Source organism: Oryctolagus cuniculus, chromosome 8 (assembly GCF_964237555.1).
Source record: "Oryctolagus cuniculus chromosome 8, mOryCun1.1, whole genome shotgun sequence".
In the NCBI taxonomy this organism is placed as follows: domain Eukaryota; kingdom Metazoa; phylum Chordata; class Mammalia; order Lagomorpha; family Leporidae; genus Oryctolagus; species Oryctolagus cuniculus.
In genome coordinates, this window is record NC_091439.1 from 99,884,898 (window position 1) to 99,911,331 (window position 26,434).

The 26,434-nt window shown below is 39.2% G+C and overlaps 1 protein-coding gene across 11 annotated transcripts in view; it reads left to right on the forward strand.

Moving 5' to 3' along the window:
- EPHA5 (EPH receptor A5) overlaps window positions 1–26,434 on the forward strand; it is a 368,448-nt gene that overhangs the window by 313,393 nt on the left and 28,621 nt on the right. For all 11 annotated transcript variants that reach the window (XM_008267805.4, XM_008267806.4, XM_017347528.3 and 8 more), the window contains 4 exons: window positions 586–771; window positions 17,627–17,688; window positions 19,025–19,234; window positions 23,311–23,460. In XM_008267805.4, coding sequence (XP_008266027.3) covers window positions 586–771; window positions 17,627–17,688; window positions 19,025–19,234; window positions 23,311–23,460 — 608 coding nt within the window. The remainder of the gene's footprint in view (window positions 1–585; window positions 772–17,626; window positions 17,689–19,024; window positions 19,235–23,310; window positions 23,461–26,434) is intronic.

The following is a 26,434-nucleotide window of genomic DNA, read 5'->3' on the forward strand; positions in this document are numbered from 1 at the left end:
GAAGCTGATGACACCAGTGTGTTACCATCATCTGCAGATGACTTTTCCCAACATACTACTTATTTCTGTTCACATTAATAATAATAAAGCCTAGATTCCTGTCTCTGTTTTTTTTTTTTATTTTGGTCTGAGTCTTTTTTTTTTTTTTTTTTTTTTTTTTTTTTTTTTTTTAATTTTTGATAGGCAGAGTGGACAGTGAGAGAGAGAGACAGAGAGAGAAAGGTCTTCCTTTTGCCGTTGGTTCACCCTCCAATGGCCGCCGCTGCAGCCGGCGCACCGCGCTGATCCGATGGCAGGAGCCAGGATCCAGGTGCTTTTCTTGGTCTCCCATGGGGTGCAGGGCCCAAGCACCTGGGCCATCCTCCACTGCACTCCCTGGCCATAGCAGAGAGCTGGCCTGGAAGAGGGGCAACCGGGACAGAATCCGGTGCCCCGACCGGGACTAGAACCCGGTGTGCCGGCGCCGCAAGGTGGAGGATTAGCCTATTGAGCCACGGCGCCGGCTTGGTCTGAGTCTTAATACGCTCAGAACATTGTAGTAAGAATTTCAAATGAGAATATGTGTTTTTCCCCTCTTTATCACAGGTGAATTTGGTGAAGTGTGTAGTGGACGTCTGAAGCTGCCAGGTAAAAGAGAATTACCTGTGGCTATCAAAACCCTGAAGGTGGGCTACACTGAGAAGCAGCGCAGAGATTTCCTTGGTGAAGCAAGTATCATGGGGCAGTTCGATCATCCTAACATCATCCACTTGGAAGGTGTTGTGACCAAAAGTAAGTGCAATGGCAAAGTGTGCATGTGTGCATGCATCTCATAAATATCTACATAGACTGCTATTAATGTTAGATTCATGAGACATTAACCATAGTAATGCATTGACTTCTCCATTTTCAATGATACTTTTCCTACATTGTTTATATATTTGTCAAAGATGATTTAAATGAGCTGAATTTTTATTTTTTCCCAGTAATATGTATGAACCCATTAACTAGGAATGACATAACAGGGAAAAATATATACAGATAAAAGAAGTAGTAAAGACAGCCACAGGTTTTCATACTGACTTTTTCACTTTTTATCCTAATGAAATGTTAACTTCAAAGTTTTGATTGTGGGATTGAAGTTAAACATTTAATAGGACAGCTAGATGCCCTGCCATGTTTCAAGCAGTTCTTCATAGCCAGATGCATTGGTGTGTTTAATTTTTCTACATGGTTTCTTTTTAATTAATTAAATTGATTTATTAAGGAATACAAATTTCACAAATACAAATTTAGGAATATAGTTATTCTTCCTAACGTACCCACCCTCCAACCCACACTCCCACCCCTCCTTCTCTTCCCTCTCCCATTCCCAGTCCCATTCTCTGTTAAGATTCATTTTCTTTTTTTTTTTTTTAAGATTTATTTATTTGAAAGGCAGAGTTACAGAGAGGCAGAGGCAGAGAGAAAGAGAGAGAGATCTTGTATCTGCTGACTCACTCCCCAGATGGCCACAATGGGCAGAGCTGCAGTGATCCAAAGCCAGGAGCCAGGAGCTTTTTCTAGGTCTCCCACACAGGTGCAGAGGCCCAAGGACTTGTGTCATCTTTTACTGTTTTCCCAAGTCATAGCAGAGAGCCAGATTAGAAGCGGAGCAGCTGGGACTCAAACCAGCATCCATATGGGATGCCGGCACTGCAGGTGGAGGCTTTATCTGCTATGCCACAACACCAGCCCCAAGATTCATTTTCAATTAACTTTGTACACAGAAGACCAACTCTTTACGAAGTAAATATTTCAACAATTTATACATATATACACACACTGAAAATTAATTTTACAGTTAACTCTCATAATACAATCCATTGAGGACAGAGGTTTTACATGGGGCGTTAGTGCACAGTGACTCCTGTTGTTAATTTAACAATTAATACTCTTATGTATACATCAGTGACCACTCGAAGCTCTTGATATGAGGTGCCTAGGCTATGGAAGCCTTTTGAGTCCACAATCTCCTTCAGTATTTAGACAAGGCCATAAGCAAGGTGGAAGTTCTCTCCTCCCATTAGAGAAAAGTGCATCCTTTTTTGCTGGCCGCTTCTTTCCGCTGGGGTCTCACTCACAAAGATCCTTCATGTAGAACATTTTTCCATAGTGTCTTGGCTTTCCATGCTTGTCTATATGGTATCTTAATAGTTCTTAGGAAGGAAACAGCCTCAGAAGACTGGAGAAGGCCCTGTGACCAACTTTTGCTAAAGCAGATCTGGTTCCTACTCAGAAATATCTCGATTTTTACATCTCTTTTAAATTTCTTGTAGTGTCTTACGAATGTCTGACAAACCATCCCAAAACAGGATTAAAATCATTTTCAGTCACCAAATATCTTATGTGGCATGAACGGAGACCATTTTTTATGTTTAGTTCATTCTTTCTTTAGCACTCCTGTGTATTATATGCTCTGCCTTCATCCCTCCTACCTGACATGCCAATTACTAAAATTATCTGAGAACTTTGACAAAGATAACTCTGTCGACTTGCTTTCAATTGCTTTATCAACTTCCAGTTTCTATCCACAAAGGTTGAGATTAATATGCCTCAAGCATGGCTACCAGCAATATATTCAGTTAGTACACAACTTAGAGAGCAATTTCAATTGATTCAACATCCATTTATGCCATTTATATTTTAAATATGGCAAACAAAACAAATCAACAGCAACAGCAACAAAAAACAAAGCCTTTTCAGAAAAAAAAAGAGGCCCAAAGAAGCAAATAAAATAGTCTATCACTTAAGTTCATACTCAATTCATGATTCATTCTCAAGTTGGGGACAGAAAACAGAAAGCCCTCACATGTCCTAGAAAAAGTGCATAGTACAATTTATCATGTGAATGATTGGATGTGCTTTGGAATCAGCCTGTGTTCCTGGAAGAGTTTTTCTCCACACATGTTAAAGAGATCCACATATCCAGTATGGATACTCTACGAGAAATACAACAAAGAAAGAGAGTTACCTGCAGACTTTTAGGTTATCTCAAATTTTAGGTGAATTTCTCCCAACTTTTTAGTGAACACTGTACATTATTTTTCTCTTACTTGTAACCCAAGGTAGGCATTGCTGGTGCAAAAAGGACACTTTGAGGTCTTATCAGAAAGAATTAGTTGCTATAGAAAAGTGGGAGACAGCAACAAGAGAGAATCAGACAGCAGATAGGAAAGAAATATATTTTTTGAAAAAAAAGAAATAAAAATGCTTTATAATAATTATATACTAGGATGAATTTGTAGTGATATTATTAATAAGAATAGTACAGAATATCATGTAAGCTACACTAAAATAAATTAATAATTTTGATGTCACTACACTGGTCTTCCATCTGAGGGCTAGATACTGTCTGGTGCTAGATACTGTAGAATAAGAATCATAATAGCAAAGATTCCATAAAATGATTCCCTATGCAGAAATGGTATCATAATAAATATTATGGTATATAATATATAGTTCTTATGTTTTATATTATATAATATACATGATGTAAAATATATGTTTTATGATGATACTAGTAATCAATAAGGAGCAAATATTTGATAAATTTCATGTCTTCATCTCATCCTTTACATGGCTGCCAAGTTTAACTTCCCTCAAATGAACTCTGACCATGACCTCCCATCACCCAGGGTGAAGGGCAAGCTCCCTGGACAAGCAGGCTACCCTCCCTAATGATGTACACAAAATATGATGCAGTGTTCAGAACTGTGCTGGGTCAATTTGACCATGGAAGACCACTTTCCATGCTGCTCAAGAAACTGAACTATGAATCTGGTCACTCAGTTTGGATTTTGGTTCTGTCACAAACACTGTGTGGCTGGGCACCACTTTGTTAAGCCTTCGGAACCTTAGCTTCCTATGAATGATGTGGGGTGAGAAAATCTCAGTGTTATTTTGAACACAACATGAATTAAGTCAGAAAAAAATTCAGAGGCCGGTGTTATGTATCAGTAGAGCTGCTGCCTGTGACACCAGCATCCCATATAGGCACCACTTCCCCTAGCTGCTCTACTTTCAATGCAGCTCCCTGCTTATGGCCTGGGAAAAGCAATGGAAGATGAGCCAAATATTTGGGCTCCTGTCACCCATGTGGGAGACTGTATGAAGCTCCTGGATTTGGGCTTAGGCCTGGCCTATCAGTAGCCATTGCTGCCATCTTGAGGAATGAACCAATGGATAAAAGATATTTCTCTCCCTCTCTCTTTCCTTCTTCCCTCCCTCCCCACTTTCCCTCTCTCCCTCTCTATGTAAATTTGCTTTTCAAAATAAATACATCATTGTTTTAAAAGTCAGATAAAGTTTAGAATGGATGCAGCACACAGCACATGATATTACACAATTGGTATTTTTCCATTTATCTCTCTTCCTAGGTTCTGAATTCTTCCATATCCATTTTATTCTTAGTCAATTTTTATGTTTCTTAAATTGTCCTCTATATTGCTTCTTTCTCTGAAACTTACATCCTCATATTCACTACCTGTTCAATTCCTTCAAATCTCTATTCAATTTTTTTTTACTTCCATGAAGCAATTGCTCATCACATGACCCTGAAATCATCTCTTTCATGACCACTGTGCTTGTGTAAAACTTTTGCAGTAGACTATGTTTCTTTCTTTGATCTAAAAATAGTATCCAAATTTTAGATTTTTTGTCTCTTTTACATGTATTTTTCAGCTCCCTGCCTAAAACCTTCTAACCCTTGAAGACACAGATCATGTCCTAAGCATTTGTGTAAGCTGTTGTGTCTAAATCTGTGCCAATCACTTGTACTTGATTTGAACATTTGGAGCCTCAATGTCACATAAAAAGAGGAATATAATGCATATTTTAAATGATTGTCATGTGGGACCGGCGCCACGGCTCACTAGGCTAATCCTCCACCTTGCGGCGCCAGCACACTGGGTTCTAGTCCCGGTCGGGGCACCGGATTCTGTCCTGGTTGCCCTCTTCCAGGCTAGCTCTCTGCTGTGGCCAGGGAGTGCAGTGGAGGATTGCCCAAGTACTTGGGCCCTGCACCCCATGGCCCGCAGCGGCCATTGGAGGGTGAACCAATGGCAAAGGAAGACCTTTTTCTCTGTCTCTCTCACTGTCCACTCTGCCTGTCAAAAAAATAAAATTAAAAAAAAAATGGTTGTCATGTGAGTCTCATGTCAAGTTATGTGAGTGTGAGTGTCTAAGGATGTGTAAGTAGAATTGTGTGTATGAAAAAATGGCAGGGAATTATTTTGGTGAATATTACTTTGTTTCAATCTGTTCAAGTGAATGCATCATATAGTATTGGACAATTTCCAGTAATTATTAGAAATTATTAATTATACAGTAATAATAATTACTACAGAATTTGTTTTCCGTGAGTATTGACTGAGATGAAGTAAGACAACCTCTTATATTATTATGGCTAAATTTTATATATATTATATATAAATTTATATAATATAAATATTATATGTATGTATATCTGAAACCTTTATTTTTAGAAACTAGTATCAATATCAACAAATGAACATATCTAGATTCTGTGAATTCTAGCCTAAAAAATTATAGTATGATTTGGATGACAGTTTTACATTTCTGACCTGTTAATGAATGATTCTGTCGATTTTACTGCCCACTATGAGGCTAAATTTATAAGCAAAGGAAAATGCAAATACTTAAATATTTACTTGTGTATACTTTATATTCTGTGTGAATTGAAATCATCCCTTTTATAAATGTAGCTCTTGATATTCAACTTAGGAAGTCTTCAACTTGTTTTTAATTTACCATGTTGCATCTCACTTTATTTGTGTCCTTAATTTCATGCTCTCTGATCTGATGCTAATTTATTCAGCAATTATTCTCAACCTGCAGCACACAGATAATGAGACATAAGTGCAACTAAATCTTGTGATTCTTCTGATTGGAGCTGGGGCAGGAGCCGAAGTAGCACTCCTGTGGGTGGTGTCATTGAGAGCTTTCAGCTTTCCTGTCACTGTGTGATGTGCCGGAAGCTTGGGCTCCCATTCAGATTTCTTTTGTGATTTGTTATGAAACAGGATGTGCATGTGTATGTGTGTGTGTGTGTGTGTGTGTGTGTAGTTATTCTGCAGAGCTTCCATAACACATGCTGTAAAAAACTCACAGGTCCTGGCTTAATTGATTGATTTGCAATGCACCACACTTTATTGGAATATACCCAGTGCCAGCTTTCACTATTTAATAAGATCAAAGAAAAAATATAAAGAGAATAGTGTTACAATTTCTAATCATATGTAACAAATCTTAGTTCTCCTATGAAATTAATAAATTCATACAAAATATTACAAAAATATTAAAAGAATCTCTGCCTCCTCTTTAAATAGATTGTACACTCAGTGACAGTGATGACATAAGTTATCAGACAATTTTGACTCATTTGTGAATTTATTATAATTACCTTATTATTTCATTCTGCCTCATCAGGTCTTTCCCTTGAAGGGCTCTTATTGTGTATTACCTAGGACTATTCCAACAGTCTGACAGCGCCTCAGCCTTAGTCTGTTCTGTACACACTGTTTCATGTAGCTGTTGCTAAATCACTGCACTCCTGTCAAACTTCATCATCATGCAAGTAAACCAACTGATAAAAATGCAAATAATCAGATACTTCTTCTGATACAACTACACTACCTTTCCATATCCTATTGTCTTCTCCAAATCTCTTGCTGTGTTCTTTTGAGATTCTTCACCTCATCCTAGTTTGTCTTCCCTTTCTGCTTTCAGATTTAGTTCAAAGGCAGGTTTCTCCATGAGGTCAGCGTCATTTGCCTTCATTTTTGTTCAGTCTTGAGTGTCTGCAGAGCAAAGAGTAGGCACTCAGTAATGCTGAATGATTGAGTAGTGGAAAGCTTCCCACGTCTACATTATAATACCAGTTTTAGAGGGCAGGGATTTTTGTTTTTCATTGTTTTTTTTTGAGATGAAGTGTCCTGCATATGTAAGCACTTCAGGTGTTTGTTGAATGAATGACTTCTTTGCCAAGAGAGTCAATAGCTTGTCTCTGCACTTGGGCGTACTATCCATGATGTCACAGCTGTATCTGCATGTTTTCTTCCCCCTTCTCCTTGAAATTGACATAAGTTTCTAGTCTCACAGTTGCAGACACATTCAGTAAATGTTTTTAAAGACATGAATGAAATGAACTAAGTGAATGACTAAACTGTACTTGTGGAAACATTTAAATTGGTTAGAATAATATCATTTGTATTTTCTTTTAAAGAACTTTATTCTGTAAGACCACTGGCTTTTTAGAAAAAATTTTAAAAAATGTAAGAAAAACTGCCTCAGAATCCTTTCACAGGATCTAGCACATATAAGTTATTACTACTACTAATCATTAGCAGCAGAAGAGTTTACCAAGTGTAATACCCTTTATCTGTCCCTTTGCTCTGTGCACTGATGCTACGCTATAGGCACTAGTATTTGTTCTCATTTTACGTATGGGAAACATTATCATTAAAGATGTAAAGTACCTTATCCAAAATCCTGAAACTAGCATGAGTTAGTGCCATATTTTAAAACAGTTGCTCTGTCTGACTCTAAAACCTAAGCTCTTAAACTGTATAATCAACATCGTATCTCATCATACTGTGTACTCAAGAAAAGAAACACTTGTTTATTCAAAATATTAATTGATAACCTAATGTTTGTCTATCCTGTTAATCAGTGAGGCTACAGCAGAGATTAAACAGACTGAGTTCCTGTCTTTACAGAGGTTGCCTTTGGGTGGCAGAGATTCAAACAAATAAGCACATAACTTAAAATGCGTTCAATGTAAAACACCAAACTGAGTAAGCAGATTAGGACCTGAGGCTTGTTGGTTTCTGGTTTTTCTTAGAGAAGGCTTGAAAAGGGTGACATGGGCCTTACAGACATCTGGGGACATGGGTACAGGAAGAGGGACCAGCAAGGTTGTAATCATACTTGTTTACAATATTCATGAAACAGCAAGTAGGCCAGTGTTGCTGCAAAGGAACGAGGGACAGGTGTCTGATCAGAGCTCATAGTAGAGATATCAGAAGAAGAGAGATTTTATAAAGACTTTTCAGTCTCTCTGATCTGATAAAAACTTTATAGCCTAAATGTGATAAAATGCAATTTGTACATTAATAGGAGCAGTCAGGTGGCTTGGTCTGGATAGTCAGTTTGAGCCAGTGTTTCTTTTTTTAATTTTTAAATTTATTTACATTATTTATTTGAAAAGCAGAGAGAAGGGCAAGACAGAGAGAGAGAGAGCCCATCTGCTGTTTTATTCCTCAACTACCTGCAACAAGCAGACCCTGGGCAGGCCAGGCTCGGAGCTGAGAACTCAGATCAAGTCCTTCACGTGAGTGACAGGAACCCAAGTGCTTGAGCCTTCATGTGCTGCGTCCCAGAGTCCACGCTAGGAAACTGGGATGGAGAACATAGCCGGGACGCAGACTCAGGCACTCTGTATGGGATACGAGCATCCCAAACAGCAAGTTTATCGCTCAGTCAAATCTTCATCCCTTCATTTTAAAAATATTTATCTATCAGTTTAGGAGCCAGAGAGGCAGTCAGGAAGCAACTCACAGTATTCACTGGTCTTAATGGAGTGGCTGGGAGCCTGGGACTCAGGTCTTCAATGTGAACAGCAGGAGTGCGATATTGAGCCATTACAGCTCTCTTCAGGTATCTGCACTGGAGAGAAACTGGATTCAGGAATTTGAGCTGGACTCAAACCCAAGTATTCCAGTGTGAGATGAGGGCATCCTACCTGCTAGCTTTACTGCCCACTTCCTGTCTAGATAATTTGAAATCAGTCCCAGTATGGTTCCTTGTGAATGAAAGGAGTCTAGGATAATTATCTTTTTTGCCCTGGGTGCCTTAAAGAAAAGAGGGAAGATTTATGGAGAAGAGTTTGGCAGGAGCATGATTATGGTGAGTAATCAGTTGTGGACCTATGAAAATTGGGATGTCAGCGTAGAATTACAGAATGTTGTATATAAAGTTGGATGTGCCTTTAGTGGTAAAGAGCACAAGTGAAAATGTCTGAATATGAATATACTTGAAATTTTGTAAAGATTTATTTATTTTTTGAAAGGTAGGTCACAGAGAGTGAGGACAGGTGGGAGGGAGAGAGAGGTGTCTTCCATCTATTGGTTTGCCCCCAAATTGCCTGCAACAGCCAGTGATAGGCCATGCCAAAGCCAGGAGCCAGGCACTCCAACCAGGTCCTTCATGTGTGTAGCGGGAGCCCAAGTTCTTGGGCTTCCCAGACCATTAGCAAAAAGCCAGATTGGAAGCGCAGAGTAGCTGGAATTTCAGTGAGATACTCCAGTATGTGATGCAGGCTTAACCCACTGCACCACAAGGCCTGCCTCAGTATGCTTGAATTTTCTATGTTCCATTTCACACAGACAAAAACTTAAATTATATGAACCAGTCATAAACTATGAAGAAAATAAGCAATTTTAAAACTGAAATTTATACAGAAGCCAGCTCTTTATTTGATAGTTGCTTTTCTTTAGGGCATGTACAGAGGTTTAATAAATGCATGAAAGTAATTATGAGTAATTTAGAAATTACCTTTCTTAAAAAAATCTAATAGTTATTTGAGAAAAAACATAGCTCTATAGAAATAGAAATTTATTGATTTATAAATTGACCAATACTAACATTGTGTTTTGTTACTTTAATTTTTAAAATATTTATTTATTTATTTTAATGTCAGAATTAGAGGAGGGGGGAGGTACAGAGAAAGATATCTTCTATCCACTGGTTCATTCCCCGGATGGCCACAGCAGTCAGCACTGGGCCAGGCTGAAACCAGGAGCCTCTTCTGGGTCTGCTGTGTGAGTGGCAGGGTCCCAGGTACTTGGGCTGTCTTCCACTGCTGGCTTTTCGCAGGCCATTTGCATGAAGCTGCACTGGAAGTAGAGCAGCTGGGACAGTAGCAGGTTCCCGAATGGGATGCCAGCTTCTCAGGCAGTGGCTTTACCTGCTGTACCACAACGCTGGCCCAGTTTTTATCATTATTAATAAAATTTGTCACATTTCACAGTGTTTTGATTCTGTACCTACCCCCCCCCCGAAAAGTCTAATTTCTGCACATTCACCAATGTGAAATTTCAGTTTATTTTCTAATTTGAGAATTGAGTATCTACTAAGAAAATTCACATTAATATAAAGAATCTGAAATAAAGGAGGATGTTTTGAAAGGTTGGGATTTCTACTTGTGGGGACATTTTGCATTTTTATGTTCTTCTCTCAAGGGAGGTATAAAGCTTTTTAATCATATTTCCCTAAATTAGAATTATATAATTTTATAAGTGATTTACCCTAACATGTTAGCCAGCCGATAAAGACCATAATAAAATTAAAATATCTGAGTACCCTTCTGCATGCTAACTAGCCACTCCATAGCTTTTACATGTTGTTGCTGTCATCTGGTTTGTTTATCCCTCTTAAAAAAACTTATCTGTTTCCAGTACAAGCACAAGATCCTATGTTCTGGTTGGCCATTAATAATTGATTCACCATATTTGTTTTATCCCAAGTTTCTCTTGGAATAAAATTAAAGTCATTTCAAACAATCTCCATTGTTCTTATGCTAAATAGAATACAACCTAAAGAAGGTGGCATCCTAAAATGAAACTATAGGTGTAGAAGTTTAAGCAGGGTATAGCCATGTAAACGTCTGGGTAGCTTTCCAGTGAATTAGGCTGCTTCCAAGTGGAAAGCTCCCCGGTGACCCTGAGTGGGATCACGTGTTTATTGATGACTTAGTGGGTTCAGCAGAGCAGTTGGAACGAATGCAGATAAAATAGTCCAGAGTTAGCAGCAACTCTCGTGATACAGCCTAGCTAAATTTCACAAAATTCAATGTGCCTCAGGGGATATCATGAAATTGCAGAATATCTTTCAACGCACGCGATGGGACTGCATTTTGCATTTCTAACAGCCTCCCAGACCATTCTCCTGCTACTGTCAGGGACCCTGCTCTGAGAAGCAGAGTTAGAGCACACCTCCCGTGTTCTTTTCTCCAAACGTGGAGATGTCTGATGCCAAGGATTGCATGGTCCGGAACGACATACTGTGTTCTCTCTTGCAGCATTTGTACTGAATGTTGGCACCAAAGTATTACACAGTAAGGAAACAAACTCATTTCTTGTTCATTGTAAGGGAAAGAAAAAAATATATACCATGAGATCTGATCTCCTCATAAATGTTTAATTGTATGGTGAACTGTTGTTGACACTCAGCACAGTGTTGTACTGCAGGCTTCCGGAACTTTCTTGCCTTGCGTAACTGCAGCTCCATAGTCATGGAACAGCAGCTGCCCAGCCCCTCCCTGCCTCAGCCGCTGGCAGCCACCTTTCTACTGTCTACTTCTGTGATTTGAAGTACTTGAGGTACCTTTATAAGTGGGGTCCAAGGTCATTCCACAGTAGACTGCTTGGGGCATATGCAAGTAATGACCTTCAGCAAAAATAGAATATTTATTGAGAGAAGCTGAATTCCTATGAGGCCAACCTTCAGTGATGGAATTGTTTGAATGACATAGTCATGATGATCAATTTTGTATTAATACAAGAAAGTGAATATTTCTGAGATTTTAAAATGAACTTTAACATTTAAAGCAAATATTTCAAAATTATGGGGGTCCTTGTATGGAAGAAGGGAAAAAGCCTTTATATTTAAATAGATATGAATTGGATTTCCAGCTTTGCTTCTTATATGACCTGTTGTCAACTCATAATGCAGGGATCTTTTCTGAACTTCTCTTTCTTTGAAAAAGTCTGATGAGCTATCCTAGTTTTTGTAAGAATTAATAAGAAGATAGTGCCTTATAAATAGTAGGCGGTCAATAAAGCAATAAATTGGAGCCCTTTTATTATTATCAATTACAAAGATGACTTCCATAAATAATGTGTTTCTATTTTTTGGACTCTGCCTGGGCTGGACCCTAGGTGAATTATAAATACAAAGTAATATGGAAACTCTACTCTGATTAAAATCATGTTTTGACATGCTTTATGAGCTCTTTTTCTATGGATTTTTGATAATTTGCTTTCAAAATTATTGGCAGATCCATTCTTTGCCTGTACTTCAAACTGGATAATGGAAAATGATTTATACAGTTTTATTGAATTTGCAAGGGTTAGAGTAAGCCAGGTTAATTATTGCTATGTCATTCTTGCAGGCTAGCAGGAACTGAGACAAAACATAAGCCAAACTAAATGTAATTAGCATTAAAATGAGTCCAGCATGGAAAATAATCGAATGGTTTCTGAAGCATCTTATCCTTGTCAGCAGAAGAAGACCATATTTGTTTGCAAATATTCATTTTAATTGGTTTTCCCTCATCATCTGAGATATAAGAAATGATTTAGGTTCCTATCATATTTCTCAAAAAACGTTTTTTTGTTTTTGACATTACAACCTGTGCTGTCATGTATAATTAATTTGACTTTTAAAACTAGGTGATGCTAGCTAAAAAATGTTTCAAGATGAAAATCGGGTGCCCATCTCCCAAAAAGTAATCACTTTTTCTTTCCAAGTGTATATTATTCAGTTCATACATTTTCTGATCAGGGAATTCTCTTGTATAAATTCTGTTCTCTAAGTTCAATGAATTTGAGTTGTATTTATTATACAAATTTACCCAGGAAGGAGATACTCTTACAGGGAATCCTGTGCAAACCCTGCTTACTAGACTGAGTGAGCGGTGGTCAATGCCGTTATCCCTCCACATCTACATATTCTGCATCCCTGGATTCAACCAACTCCAAATATCTGGGGGAAAAATAATTGCTTCTGTTTTGAACACATACAGAGTTGATTTTTTATCTGTTGTTACTTTTCATAAACAATACATCTAACAATTACATATATAGCATTTACATTGCATTAGGCTTTTTACATAATCTAGAGATGATTGTAAGGGTGTAGTCTAGAGATGATTGAAAGGGTATAGAAGAATGGATATGGGTTATATGCAAATAATACCCTATGTTATATAAAGGACTTGGAAACTGACAGATTTTTGGTGTCTAGAGAGATGCTGAGCAGTCTCCCTTGGATGCTGCGGGGTGAATGTATTTCCCACTGACTCATAACTGAAAGAGTATAAGAGAAAATAGGGTCCAGCGCTATAGCGTGGTAGGCTGAGCCTCCGCCTGCAGCACGGATCACATCTGAGTGCCAGCTTGTGTCCCAGCTGCTCCTCTTCCAATCCACCTCCCTGCCGAATGCCTAGGAAAGAAGTACTTGGGCCACTACGTGTCGCTCCCCCTCTTCGTGGAGGAACGACACTAAACCCTGCCTAGGCTTCATATCCGAGTCACGGCACCATTATATCGCTCCCCCTCTTCGCAGAGGAACGACACAGGACCCTGCGTTGTTCTTTTGTCTGCTCGGCCCTCCCCGGGTTTGCTGCTGGTTCTTCCCGGGTTGGCTACCGTCCCTTCCACCTCCGTGGAAGGGCGGTTCCCCCTAGCCACTTTCCCCACTTCCGCGGGGGAGCGGCACACCGCCGGCCGGCTCTCTGGAGGGCTGCACAGGTGTTCCTTCAGATAGATGTTCCTGGTGCATGTTGTCTCTCTCCTCCTTTATAGTCCTCTTCCACCAATCCTAACTCGGCTACCCACACACCGAGTACGCTGCTCTCCTCCAATCAGAGTCAGCTCCTGCTGCTTAATGGTTGAACTGGAGGCAGCTGTGTAGAAGCTGTTTCCTCCTCTCCCAGCGCCATATTGTGGGAGAGCAGATGCATAGAATAAGTCTTAATTCCAGTAACAGTCTAGTCTGAGTTGCTCCCAGTTGCTCCCCACACCTACGCCCATGTTAGAAACGCAGAAGCAGCTCCTGGCTTCAGAATGGTCCAGTTCCAGCTGTTGCAGCCAGTTGGGGAGTAAACTGGTGGATGGAAGACATTTCTCTGTGTCTCTTCCTCTTTGTCTGTAACTTTGCCTCTCAAATAGATAAATAAAATCTTAAAAAAGATGAAAGATAGGCAGAAAGAAGGACCTCTAAGCCAAGAGAGAAGAAACTGAAAATGTTGCATGTAGATTTATAGGGAAAGATCTGTAAGCATAAAGGGTGAGGGGTGCAGTAGATAATGATAGCAGTAGACCAGTGTTTTGCTTTGATGGACAAGGTCTTTGCTCATAAGGCCTAAGATGTGCCAAGGAGACATAAGGCTGTTGTCCTGTGGTGTTTTCTAGAATTCAGTTCTGCAAATCCCTTATGATGTCACAAAGATTTGTATAAGTGATGGCGAGTCTGAGTATAGCCACACAGGGAGGATTCCTGGAATCTCTGGCTAATTCCAGGGAATTGAATGTATTCTTTTGGCTTTGTTAGCTGTAAGTGCATTGAAATAGTACTGTACTGTTTAGTAAGTGCTGCTCTGAGAAGTGCCCATATGTCCCCTTTGTATGAATATACTGCATCATCCTTGGGTATTTCTGAATTCTGAGGATCAGGCCAGTGCAGGGGCAATGCCTAGGAAAGCAGGGTGCCCTGGCTCTCCAGTCTTGTAGCTGGTGTAAATTCTGCCGCATGAGTACTGTGCTAAAGAAGTTGGACTATCATCCCCAGAAGGCATTATTAATTTTGGGCTCTTAAAAGATGACCTCATATAGAAATAAAAGGCTAATGTGGGCTGTGAGATGTGAGAGTAGAACCAAAAGCATGCAGTGCAAAATGTTGTCTATTTTAGAGTTAATCTGATGTATACTAAAATGGGTGTGGTAATACCTTTATATAAAATTTAAATTGGAAGCATTTCTTTTAATTAGTATGATTATAGTCATACTAAGAAAAAAATGTACATAATTTTCCTTATCATTCTGTCAGGATGTCAGGACCATTTTCAAATACAATCTAAATCATTGGGTTTTTTCTTTTTTTCTTTATTTTTTTTTTAAGTAAGGTACTGCGTTTCTACCTCATTTTAAAATCAGTAGTCCTAAAAAAAAATAAAAAATTAAAATAAAATAAAATAAAATCAGTAGTCCTTACCTCATGTCCTGTCAGTTCACTGTTTAAAAAAAAATAAATAACAAAATTTGAAACTCCAGCCATGTTTGAATCTGATAGGCTTTTTCATGTCAAGCTGCCTCGGCACATCCTGCTGCTTTTGCCAGAATACAGGTCTCCTGTTATTATGCCAGGGGCGCCTTCTCTCATCAGGCTTCAGATCAAGTGGTATCTCTAATACACCTTTTCTACACATGTGATATTTTTCATAAACTAAGCATCTACAAGCGTATGTTAACTGAATTATATTGATAAAACTTTTTATAACTTTTATAAATCTCATGAGGGGAGTTGTGTCTGCCTTTGTAATGCACTTGTCACATTCCAATAAAGGAATACTAATTTTAAAGGTTTGTAAAAGATCAGTATCTAAGTGGGAATTTAGACTGCCCTACCTTATTATGCAAACTGAGTTTTAAGTGATCTTGGAATGAGAAATTCCTTTTCCTCCAGTTATTTCTTTTTCATATGTGATTGTCATACTTTATCTCTGTTTGCACGTCTGAATAACGTGGTGTGTATAAAGTGCATGCTCTAATTCTGTGACCTGAATTAATTAGTACTCGAGTAAAATACAGATGCCCTTCTGGAGAATACCATTTAGTTCATCGTAATTCATTTCACAGTTGTGTAGGCCTTATTTCCTTTCATAATAGAAAAAGTTAATTAAATGGATATATAATTGTGCTGTCATAAATCTCTTCTTTCTCAACTCAAAATAATTTAAATTAATGCTTTAATTTTATTTAGTATGTTTATGTTAAAAAGTAAAGGAGCACTGTTTAAAACATAGTAAGGTTAATATTGACTAATAAAACTGACCACTGTATTTTAAATATTTTTTTACTTATTTGTTAATATAAGGGAACAGATTTCATGTAGTTCATAGTTATAATTCTAAGAACATAATGATGCTTTCCTCCATTCTTTCTTTTTGCTTTTTTGATTTTTGTGATAATCTAGCATTTTTCATTCTGTATTGCAGATATACTGATTACAGATGTACAGTCATTTTATGGGAGCTAACAACATATGATTTATTCTCTTAGTCAACTATGTCTAGCAAGGATGTTAACCCAACACATTGAAAATTAATAAAATTTATAAAGCTACAATATTTAACTCTTACATAGCAAATTCAAAGTGACAGGGAGTGTTCTCTGTGCCTTAGGTGACCATGTGACTTGGTGGGTTCTCAAAACAGCCCTGTGCTGTGGATGCCAGAGTTGTTTTCCTTTCAAAGATGAGAAAAAGAGTAAATTGAATTGCTCAAGACTGCGAGTTAGTTGGGGTTCTCCAGAGAGATGGAACCAATAGGATATGTATACGGATATGTGGGAGGGGATTTATCACAGGAATTAGTTCATGCAGTTATGGCTGCCTACAAGTCCTTTGATAGGCTGGATAGTCTAGAATGTTATTAGCTTGGCTCAGTCCAAGTCCAAAGGCCTTAAAATTGGGAGAGTAGATGGTGTTGGATGTCCAAACCTGCGAGTGGGGCGAGGAAAGGTCATTGTAATGAGCCCTGGCATCCAAAAGGGCAAGCCTGCGGTTTTGATCTCCAGCAAGGCAAAGGTCTCTCCCATCTCTCCCACTTCTCAGAGAAAGAAAACCAGTCCACCTTCTGCATTTGTTGGCCCCAGTGCAGAAGGGCCAGCTGGTGGTGTCCACCCACTTGAAGCCAAGTTCGTCCATGTTTCATACACTCGGATGCTCAGCTAGTTATTTCTGAAAACGTTACCACCTGTGCACTAGAAATAATATTTGCCACGTTGTCAGGTATCCCTTTATCTAGTGAAGTTGATGCCTAAAAAAACCATCTGAATGTGTGATTGTTTCTGGATTAAATGCCAGGGAGGAAGGCTCCAGGGCCTGTTGATGTACTCTCTAGGCCACCTCTCCTTGACAGGTCTGACAGGAGGAAACCCCTCCCGGAAATGATGGCTAGGGAAGCTGTCGCTCGCCACGTGAATTAGACCAGAGCTCTGAAGAATGAAAAAATACGGTGATAGAAATTCTAAGTGTGCAGTGAAGAGAAGAATGGAGATTTACCGTAAAGGAAGGAATAACCAAAAAGTAAAGTGGAGAATACAATATTTACTTAAGGAATCCTAAGCAGGTCAGGTAGATAGGATAGGTGTTTTTGTGTAGGAATTTGAAGAGGAAGAATATGTCCCCAGTGTTTTCATAGATATTATTTGATATATCATTATCTCCATGAAAATACAATGACCCTTAAGCTTGCTTATTTATATAACTCAGTTCTGGTATTGGCACTTGTATATTTGTGTGTAGGCTTGTGTGTACATCTGTTATTAACTTTGTTCTTTTTTATTTCTCACTAATCCCATCCATCATACCAGGTTAAGATCTCATCATGTCAGGAATATACTTGATACTCAAGAAGATGTTTTATATATGTATATATATATACACATGTGTATGCATTCATATACATAGATACATATATATATATGTAAATATATGTGATAAGAAAATCTTCTAGTTAAATTTTCCCAGATAAGAATGCAGAAATCGAGAAGCAGAGGCCTTGCTCACTCCCTTCTCTTTTCAGGTAAACCCGTGATGATTGTGACAGAGTACATGGAGAATGGCTCTCTCGATACATTTTTAAAGGTACAATTTAGTCTTCATTTAGTTGTTCAAAGTATTATTTATATAGTGACTGTGATGGTGAACTTGAAATTAGGCCACTTTAGAGTTAAACTTTTAAATAGGGTGGAAATATATGGAGTCAGAATAATTATACTCCAAAATTCACTTTGGTTTGAAAATTATCCTTTCCAGAACCTTACACAAATTACACATCCCTACGGTTTTATTGAAGTATCTATTAATTTGCAGAAAAAGAAATACACAAAAAACGAAGAATAAAGAAGTAAGGAAACAGGAGAGGGAAAGGGTTTGAAGAAGAAGGAGGGGGAACTTGAGGGAGGGGAGAGGAGGGAAGCCTTTACATCTTCTTAACTTACTTAGCGCTCATGAAATCAGAAAAGTACACTTGTTGGAAGGTCTATGGAGCTCATGGCAGGCACTCCTGGCACCAGCACAGTACTCACATCGGTGACATGGAAGCACCAACATGTCAGATGGTCAAACAACTGTAAATGTTGGTATCTTCCCTTAATAGTAAACACACTTTGTTATCTGTTGTAACGTCTTTGTGGGCCTGATTACACCCATAGGCTGACAGTTTGTGTCTGCAAATTGGTGACTGTTGCTATGGATCAGGAAAAGGGATGGGATGGTAGCATGATTATAATTATAGTAGTTATAAGTGGACCCTGTGCAATGAATTGATAGTTGTCCAAATTTCTCTTCCAATTTCAAGCCCCCACCAGATTCTTGTGCCAAATTTCTTCTTCTTACCCGGAAGTTTTCTAGTCTTAGAAAGTCACATCATTTCTTTACTTCAGAATAAGCATCAGTAAAGCCCTCTGGAGGCTGTGTGACAGCGCTGATTAGCGAACACAGCCCGCTTCTAAGCGCCGCTAACACTGTCCTGGTCCCTGTTCAGCCATCCCTTTCCCCTGTGTTGCTGCAGGAAGCCCCGTGTCCCCGCTAGTCACTTCATCTTCCCCCAGTGTACCACCCCAACTGGCTTTGTTTAAATCACTTCCAAATACATGCAGTGTTAACCCAAGGCAAGTACTAGGCTAGGGTGACAAATAGACTCCTCTGATGACTGAGAATAACGGAGTTACAATGCAGCAAAGGGTAACTAAATGAGGTTTTTGAAAAGGTCTTTCAAAGCCTGTGTCTGCTTTGAGCAGAGGACAGATAAGCGTTACCAAGTTATCCATGTACGTTCCGACATTTTCCGTTCTCCGTCAGATAGAAATTGCGTGTGAGTCTTGATGGATGACGGGATTCATTTGGAGACTGTAGGAAGACCCTTTGAAACGGTCCCCCGGTGATTAGGTAGACTAATATTTCCACACTGCTTCTGCAGAAGAACGATGGGCAGTTCACAGTGATTCAGCTCGTCGGCATGCTGAGAGGCATCGCTGCAGGAGTGAAGTACCTGTCTGACATGGGCTACGTGCACCGAGACCTTGCTGCCAGGAACATCTTAATCAACAGCAACCTTGTGTGCAAAGTGTCTGACTTTGGACTTTCCAGGGTACTGGAAGATGATCCTGAGGCAGCCTACACCACAAGGGTAAGATCTAACAGAATGCATTTCTGAAACACAGACTAGAGACATTTAATTTTTAAAGCTGTTAAAGGAAATAGCAAAAGGGCATCTCTCCAACAAAGTCTTGCAGAGAGAGGGAGGATCAAAATCAGATAATTCTCATTTTAGAAATCAGCAAACTCAAATATTAAACTCAATGACACTCAGTATTCACTTTCCCAGTCTTGATCATTTATTTTAGCTAAACATACTAAAAATATTCTGAATTCAGAATGGATGCAACAAAGTAAATAACAGTTTTAAGTGTAAAAAACATCCAAGACCAATGATCCTATATTAAGACAAATATATATGTATGTATATAGTATGTGTATACAAATATATATGAATGTATATCTTATATAGCATTATTGAGTAGATTAAGCTCTCTGCTGTATAGTATAAGCCCTTATAAAATAAATATGATAATACCTAGATCCAACTTTTTATAAAGGATGTCCCTTGTGCTGGAAGAAAGACCTACTTCATGGCTGGTGCCGTGGCTCAAAAGGCTAATCCTTCACCTTGTGGCGCCGGCACACGGGTTCTAGTCCCAGTCGGGGCACCGGATTCTGTCCCGGTTGCCCCTCTTCCAGGCCAGCTCTCTGCTATGGCCCGGGAGTGCAGTGGAGGATGGCCCAAGTGCTTGGGCCCTGCACTCCATGGGAGACCAGGGTAAGCACCTGGCTCCTACCATCGGATCAGCGCGGTGCGCCGGCCGCAGTGCGCCGGCCGCGGTGGCCATTGGAGGGTGAACCAACAGCAAAAGGAAGACCTTTCTCTCTGTCTCTCTCTCTCACTGTCCACTCTGCCTGTCAAAAAGAAAAAAAAAAAAAGACCTAGTTCTTCAATATTTTTGATTGACATGAGGTATTGCAATGCTTAATTGCTTTTTTCACATACCATAGAAACTGTTAAGCCCCCCTCGATGGAAAATCAGTCACTAACTCATGTGGTCATAATTAGCATAAATTAACGCTTTTCCAGTGAAGTAATTGCTTCCTGATGATAGGGTATATAATTGAGTTTTTCCTATAGATGATTGCCAACCTGACTACAACAGAATTTTCTGGACAGTTTGTGATATTGTACCTCCTGGGTTTGAATCCCTCATAAGGTCCCATATTTGATTGTAAATCTTTTCAGTGGCATCCGCTAGATATCCTCTGTGTCAGAATGCCTGTTTTGAAATCAAGGATTCATCATTTGATCCCTTAGCCATACAATTCAGTTACCTTTTGTTTAAACAGAGCAGTGTTTTCCTAGTTCTCATACTCTGGGTAGCTGACTTACATGTTTTATTGAATTCAACATTTAAAAATTTATTTGCTTGATAGAGAGAATGAGAGAACATGCAAGTGGGAGGAGGGAGAGATTGATCCCATCCACTGGATCATTCCATCAACAGCAGCTAAGTTTTGCCCACGCCACATCAGGAGCCAGGAATGCCATCCAGGTCTCCCTAGATGGTTGCATGGACCCTATCATTTGAGCCATCATCTGTTGTCTGCTAAGATCTACCTTCCTGCGTTAACAGGAAGCTGGAATGAGAGGTAGAGCTGGGACTTGTTCCCAGGTTCTCCAATTTGGATGGGATATGGGTGTCACATGCAGCATCTCAACATGCCCACCACTCATTCACCTTTTTAAAATTATTAGACATCTGCTGATAGTCTAATGAAGTTTATTTCATGGTTTATAAAGCAAGTGTTTTTTTTTTTTTTTTTTTTTTTTTTTTTTTTTTTTTTTTTTTTACTTATGTTGTTGCTTTGTGACTACATATGTTTGGGTATTTGCACTATATTCAATGCACAAGTGTAACTTACCCAAGCAGACAAAGGCTTCCAAAGGTCAGCTCAATAAATCAATCAATTGAATGCTGGGATAGGTCTCCTCCTCTAAACCTAACTGCCATTTTCAGTCCAAGTATTTGCATTAAATGAAAGCTCAATTAAGAGTTCTCCTGGGATAAAAGTTGCACTTAATAAAATTGGCACTTGGGGTCATAGAATAGTTCTTTACCAGGGTGATTGGTTGGTGTCTTAGTTACATGCAAATTTATATCCTTCAAGGTCAGTGTCAGTATGTCATGCTTCAGGCCAGGGATATGAACAGATATCCAGAGACCCTCAAGATGTACTCTGAGGAGGGGAATGGTGGCAGCTTGAAGGAATTGTATGTACTTAGAGATGAGATGGTATTGGAACTTTGGATGTTATTGATGACACATGGGATGCTCAGAGGACCAGCAGAAAAAGTATGGGCTGATGTTTAACACACTCAAGAAAATACAAACCGAAGAGTCTTATTAATTGGACATTTTAGAACATCAGTTCTATGAATAACTAAGTCTTGAGTGAGCTATGAAAATATTTAATTAATGAAAATAAGGAGGGTGGTAGGGGAGGTAGATTGGGAAGTATTATTATGGTCTTAAAACTGTATGTATGAAATACATGAGATTTGCTTCCTTTATTTAATTAAAAAAGTAAAATAAATAATTTTCAGAACAGTTGTCTTCAAATGGCATTGCCATAGATCTAAGGAGCAAACAATTTGAACCTACCTTCAACTTCCAGAATAATTTCAGGCATAATGCAAAAGTGTTATTTCCTCATATATCTTGTAATTTGATTCATAACAGCAATTTAAGTTCCATTTTTTTCCCTGGGTCATGAATTAAATAATTCCTTTCCTGAAAAATGGGAAGGCATATGTTAGTCTTTTTTTAGAATAAAATACTGGAAACTTACTTTTCTATTTTTTTTTTCAATAGGAGGGTACTTTGAATATTCCTGGAAAAATGGAATTTAAAGACAAGTTTATTTGGAACAAGACATTTTGAAATTGGGACTGATATTGTGGTACAGTGGGTAGGCTGTTACCTGCAACACCAGCATCCCATACGGGTGCTGGTTCAAGTCCCGGTTGTTCCACTTCCAATGTTAGCTCCATGCTAATGTCCCTGGGAAAGCAGAAGATGGCCCAAGTATTTGAGCTCCTGCCACTCACGTAGGAGACCTGGATGAAGCTCCTGGCTCCTGGCTTATGTGGCCTAGCCCCAGCTATTGTGGCCATCTGCGGGGGGGGGGGGGGGGGGGGGTGTGAACCAGTGGATGGAAGAGCAATATCTCAGTCAACCAATCTCACTCTTTCTCTCTCTCTCTCTCCTTCTCCTCCCCCATTCTCTCTCTCCCTCTGCATCTCCCCTCCCTCCCTCTCTTTCTACAAATATGCCTTTCACACACAGTTAGCTTGTAATATGCATTTTCTATGAACTTTTGAGAGACCTTTTGTGTTTGCTTTGGGGTAAAATACTTAGTTTTCTAGTTTGGGCTGCTTTTAAAACTTAAGAGAAAATTTTTACCCTGAAAGGAGCAGGATATAAAAGTATTGATGTGAACTAAAAAAAAGATCAAACCCATTTTTCCACCATGTAGAAAAATCTCACATTTGACAATATCATAATATTTTACCGATAACCCAGGTTCAATACTTTTTCTTTTGGTTGAATTTTCCAAGATACCAAAATCTTAGGCTAAACTGTATAAAAACAAAATTTAAAAAAGGACGCAATGTGGAGGGAAAGAATAGCTTTCTACCTGATCTTCATGCTTGTCTTATTAACTGGTAAACTTATTAAGATTGTATTCAGCAGCATGGGCTTTGCACTTAAATCTTCTGTGTCAAAAGCAGCTCAGAGGGAATTGGAGTCTTTCACTCATGCTCAGATATTCCTAGCGTCTTACTTATTGATCTGCTTGATCCCTGCTTTCCCGTACTTAGAGCTGCCATCCTGAGTACTGTAATTGAGCTGTAGGTCCTGTTTGTGCTCCACGAGTCAAGCAGAATTTAAACTAGAGAACTTCTGCGCAACCAATCAGTAGTTAGTCTACAAGTGCTTATGGACGGAGAGATGTGAAAAGAGACCACGTTCAGTCCAACAGTTTCACTTTAAAAACGCTACATCTCCGTCCAGACCTTCTCCATGAGACAGCCATATCCCCACATCGATCTGAAATATGCAAGGAGTTTGTTTTATTCTTTTTTTCCACTTTTAGGGAGGCAAAATTCCAATCCGATGGACTGCCCCAGAAGCAATCGCTTTCCGAAAGTTCACCTCCGCCAGTGATGTCTGGAGCTATGGAATTGTAATGTGGGAAGTTGTGTCTTACGGAGAGAGACCCTACTGGGAGATGACCAATCAAGATGTGAGTATGGAAATACTGTCTCTCGAGTTGGGAAAGAAATGCTGTGTCCTCTGAGTCAAGACAGTTGTAGTGTTTTGCATTTCCTAAAATGACAGTTCCTTAAAGAATATGAAATACTTTTCTTACCCTGTGACCCATTTTGTTATTGTCGAAATAGCCTTCATGCAAAAGCTAATGATGTCTTAGTACAAAGTAACATAAGTTACAGTTATATAAAAATCTAGTCCCTTGCCAGACAGTTTTAGCTGCACCAGAGTGATGTTTCACTCAATTTATGTCAGTATCATTTTCAAAGATGAAGAAAGAGCCATCAAAGAATGAATCCTGACAGGCAGATTTCTATGATTTGCATTTGATAAAGGCAGCTAAGGCTCAAACTGAAAGGATGAGTGATATTGATCTAATAGTGGATGCTCTTAAAAGACAAAAGAGAATAGTCTATGTTTCTTTAAATTAAAACACATTAAGAAGAGTTGAATTGTCTATTTAATTGGAGGAGAAAAACAGACTTTTTTTCCCACAGTGAAAAAACAATTCATACTTGTTATAATAGAATCCTAGAATTAAGGGAACCATGAAAGAATCTTCTCACTTTCAAAATGTTTATGATATGAGGTCTGACACCTGGTTCTTTGGTCTTTGTTTTGTATTTTCTGTCATTAAATGCTTAGTGCAGGCCTTTCCATTTTGTATCATATTAAAATTTGATCTTTTTCATTCAAATAGCAAGCATTATATAAGCGGTAAACATTTATGGAGCCTCATGTCATATACTGTCTTAAATGCTTTATTAATGAATATTTTTACAATTTCTTTGTAAAGCTAGTACATTGAACAGTTCTAACTCCATAATATACTTATTAAATTATTGTTTTGTTCTCCAATGTTTTTTCCCTCCATGTTCTATAAGATTCTCCTTTCCCGTGCAAGTCCCAGGGATTGTTGGACATATGCCATATATCCAGCCAAATTGTGTTGAAACAGCAGTCCCAAGCCAGTATTAGCACCTATGTTCTATTATAGAAGTTAGAGGTGCAGGTTAAATTCATAGTTAAGATGCCAGTTGAAACACTTAGATCCCCCATCAGGTTGTCTGGGTTTCCGTTTCAGCTGTGCTCCTGCTTCCTGCTGACGGGTGGAGGCAGCAGGTGATGACTCTAGTACTTGAGTTCCTGCCGCCCAGCTGGGAAACCTGAATTGGGATCCAGGCACAAGTTTGGCCTTTTGCAGCCCCAGCTTTGCATGCATTTGGGGAGTGAACTAGTGTATGAGAGCTCTCTTTATGTCTCTCTTCCCCTTAAATAAGTGCACATTTTAAAATCATCACATGACATTAAGTGTGATTTAAAGTCAATCTCAAATCAGTTCATGGTGTTGTCCACAACCCCAGGTCACCCTGCGCCTAGTTAGGAGGCTTGACAAAGAAGCATGGTGAGATTTTTTTGCCTCCTCCTCTGCCAATGTCTGCATCTGGGTTCTTCTTGAGGGGTCCAGATGAAGAGTTAGCAAAGAAGAGTGCAAGATGACTTTCCTAGCATTAGGTTGTTGAAGCTGCCTGTGGGCAGACACCCAGATGTGACTTCTCCAGGGAGGAGCATGAGTGGCCTTTGATGGGGGCCTCCTTTGGACGAGGCCCCTAAAGGAGGCAGATGCCCACCCCTACCACCACCACTTGCACAAGACCACTGCCTTGCCCCTGGTCACTGTCTGTGAGTCTTCTGCACCACGCTGGGGTCTGCTTTACTAAGTTGAATGCTTTCCTGGTGCTCCCCCTGTAGAGATTCCCACACAAGCTGCTGCAGCCGGCCTGGCTTCTTTCAGATGTCCGCAGGTGTGAAGCTATGACCACATAGCAGCTTTCCCAAGAATTATTTCATGCTGCTTTTCTCTGATGGCAACCGCCAAGTGTGTCTGTGGGTCCCTGCCTCTCAGCAAGCCAACAGCAGGCTGGTGAAACTTGAAGTCACCTGAAACGGCTGCAGTCGGTTTCCTGGGTGCCTCACTCTCTTAACCTGGGGAGGGCGGTGCTGTCTTGTATTTCTTCATTCTGGGAGAAGATAGTTTCTGTTGTCTTTAGCTTCGTGATTTAATGGCAGAACCATAGTGTATCTGTCATTCAATTTCTGCTATGTGTATTTATATATTTTTATTTAACCACCCATTAGAGAAACACTATTTCTATTCCTGATTTGTGGTTAGAGAAGCACTATTTCTATTCCTGATTTGTGGTCACTAAACAAAGGCATAGTGAGGTTAAATAACTCTTAAGGACACAGAAACAGTGAAAGCTACACCAAGAATTTCAACATCATTCTCCAAAAATAAATTTTTTTAACCTAACACACTGTCTCCAGTTGAATCTATGTCTGATTTCTTCTTTTCATTTCCAGTCAATGATCAGCCTTCTCATTGAATATAAAATATAACATATTCAATTCAATATGTAATGATTACTTTGGATTGATCTAGGCTAGACTGAGACCAGACTCACTACTTCTTATTCTTCAGATAAATGCCAAATGCTGACATGACCAACAGAGCACTATGTGGTTTTGCTTGTAACTTAATCTTGGGTCTTATTTCAGGACTATTATGCCCTTTAATTTTTGTGAAATTATTGTTTTGCTTTCTGCCCATAAGAATTCAAGCACTGTTCCCCACCATGAGCCTGCTTCATTCAAAGGAAATGTTTGTCTCTGATTTGCCTAGTTAACTGGTACTCATATGTAAGATAGTTGAAATTTTGATTCTGTTGGTTATACTTACTAGTCTTTCCGAATCTGTAGCCGATCATCCTCATTATTGAAAAATATGCATAACATACTTATATCTGTCACAGATAAAATTATGTACCATAGTAGACAGTGGTGATAGATGAAGTTTCTTCAGGCTTGTCATATTCACTTGTTTCTGGAGGTCTGTCGATCTATGCTGGTCCACCACAGACCCCTTCACAAGCCTCTCATCTTTTTCC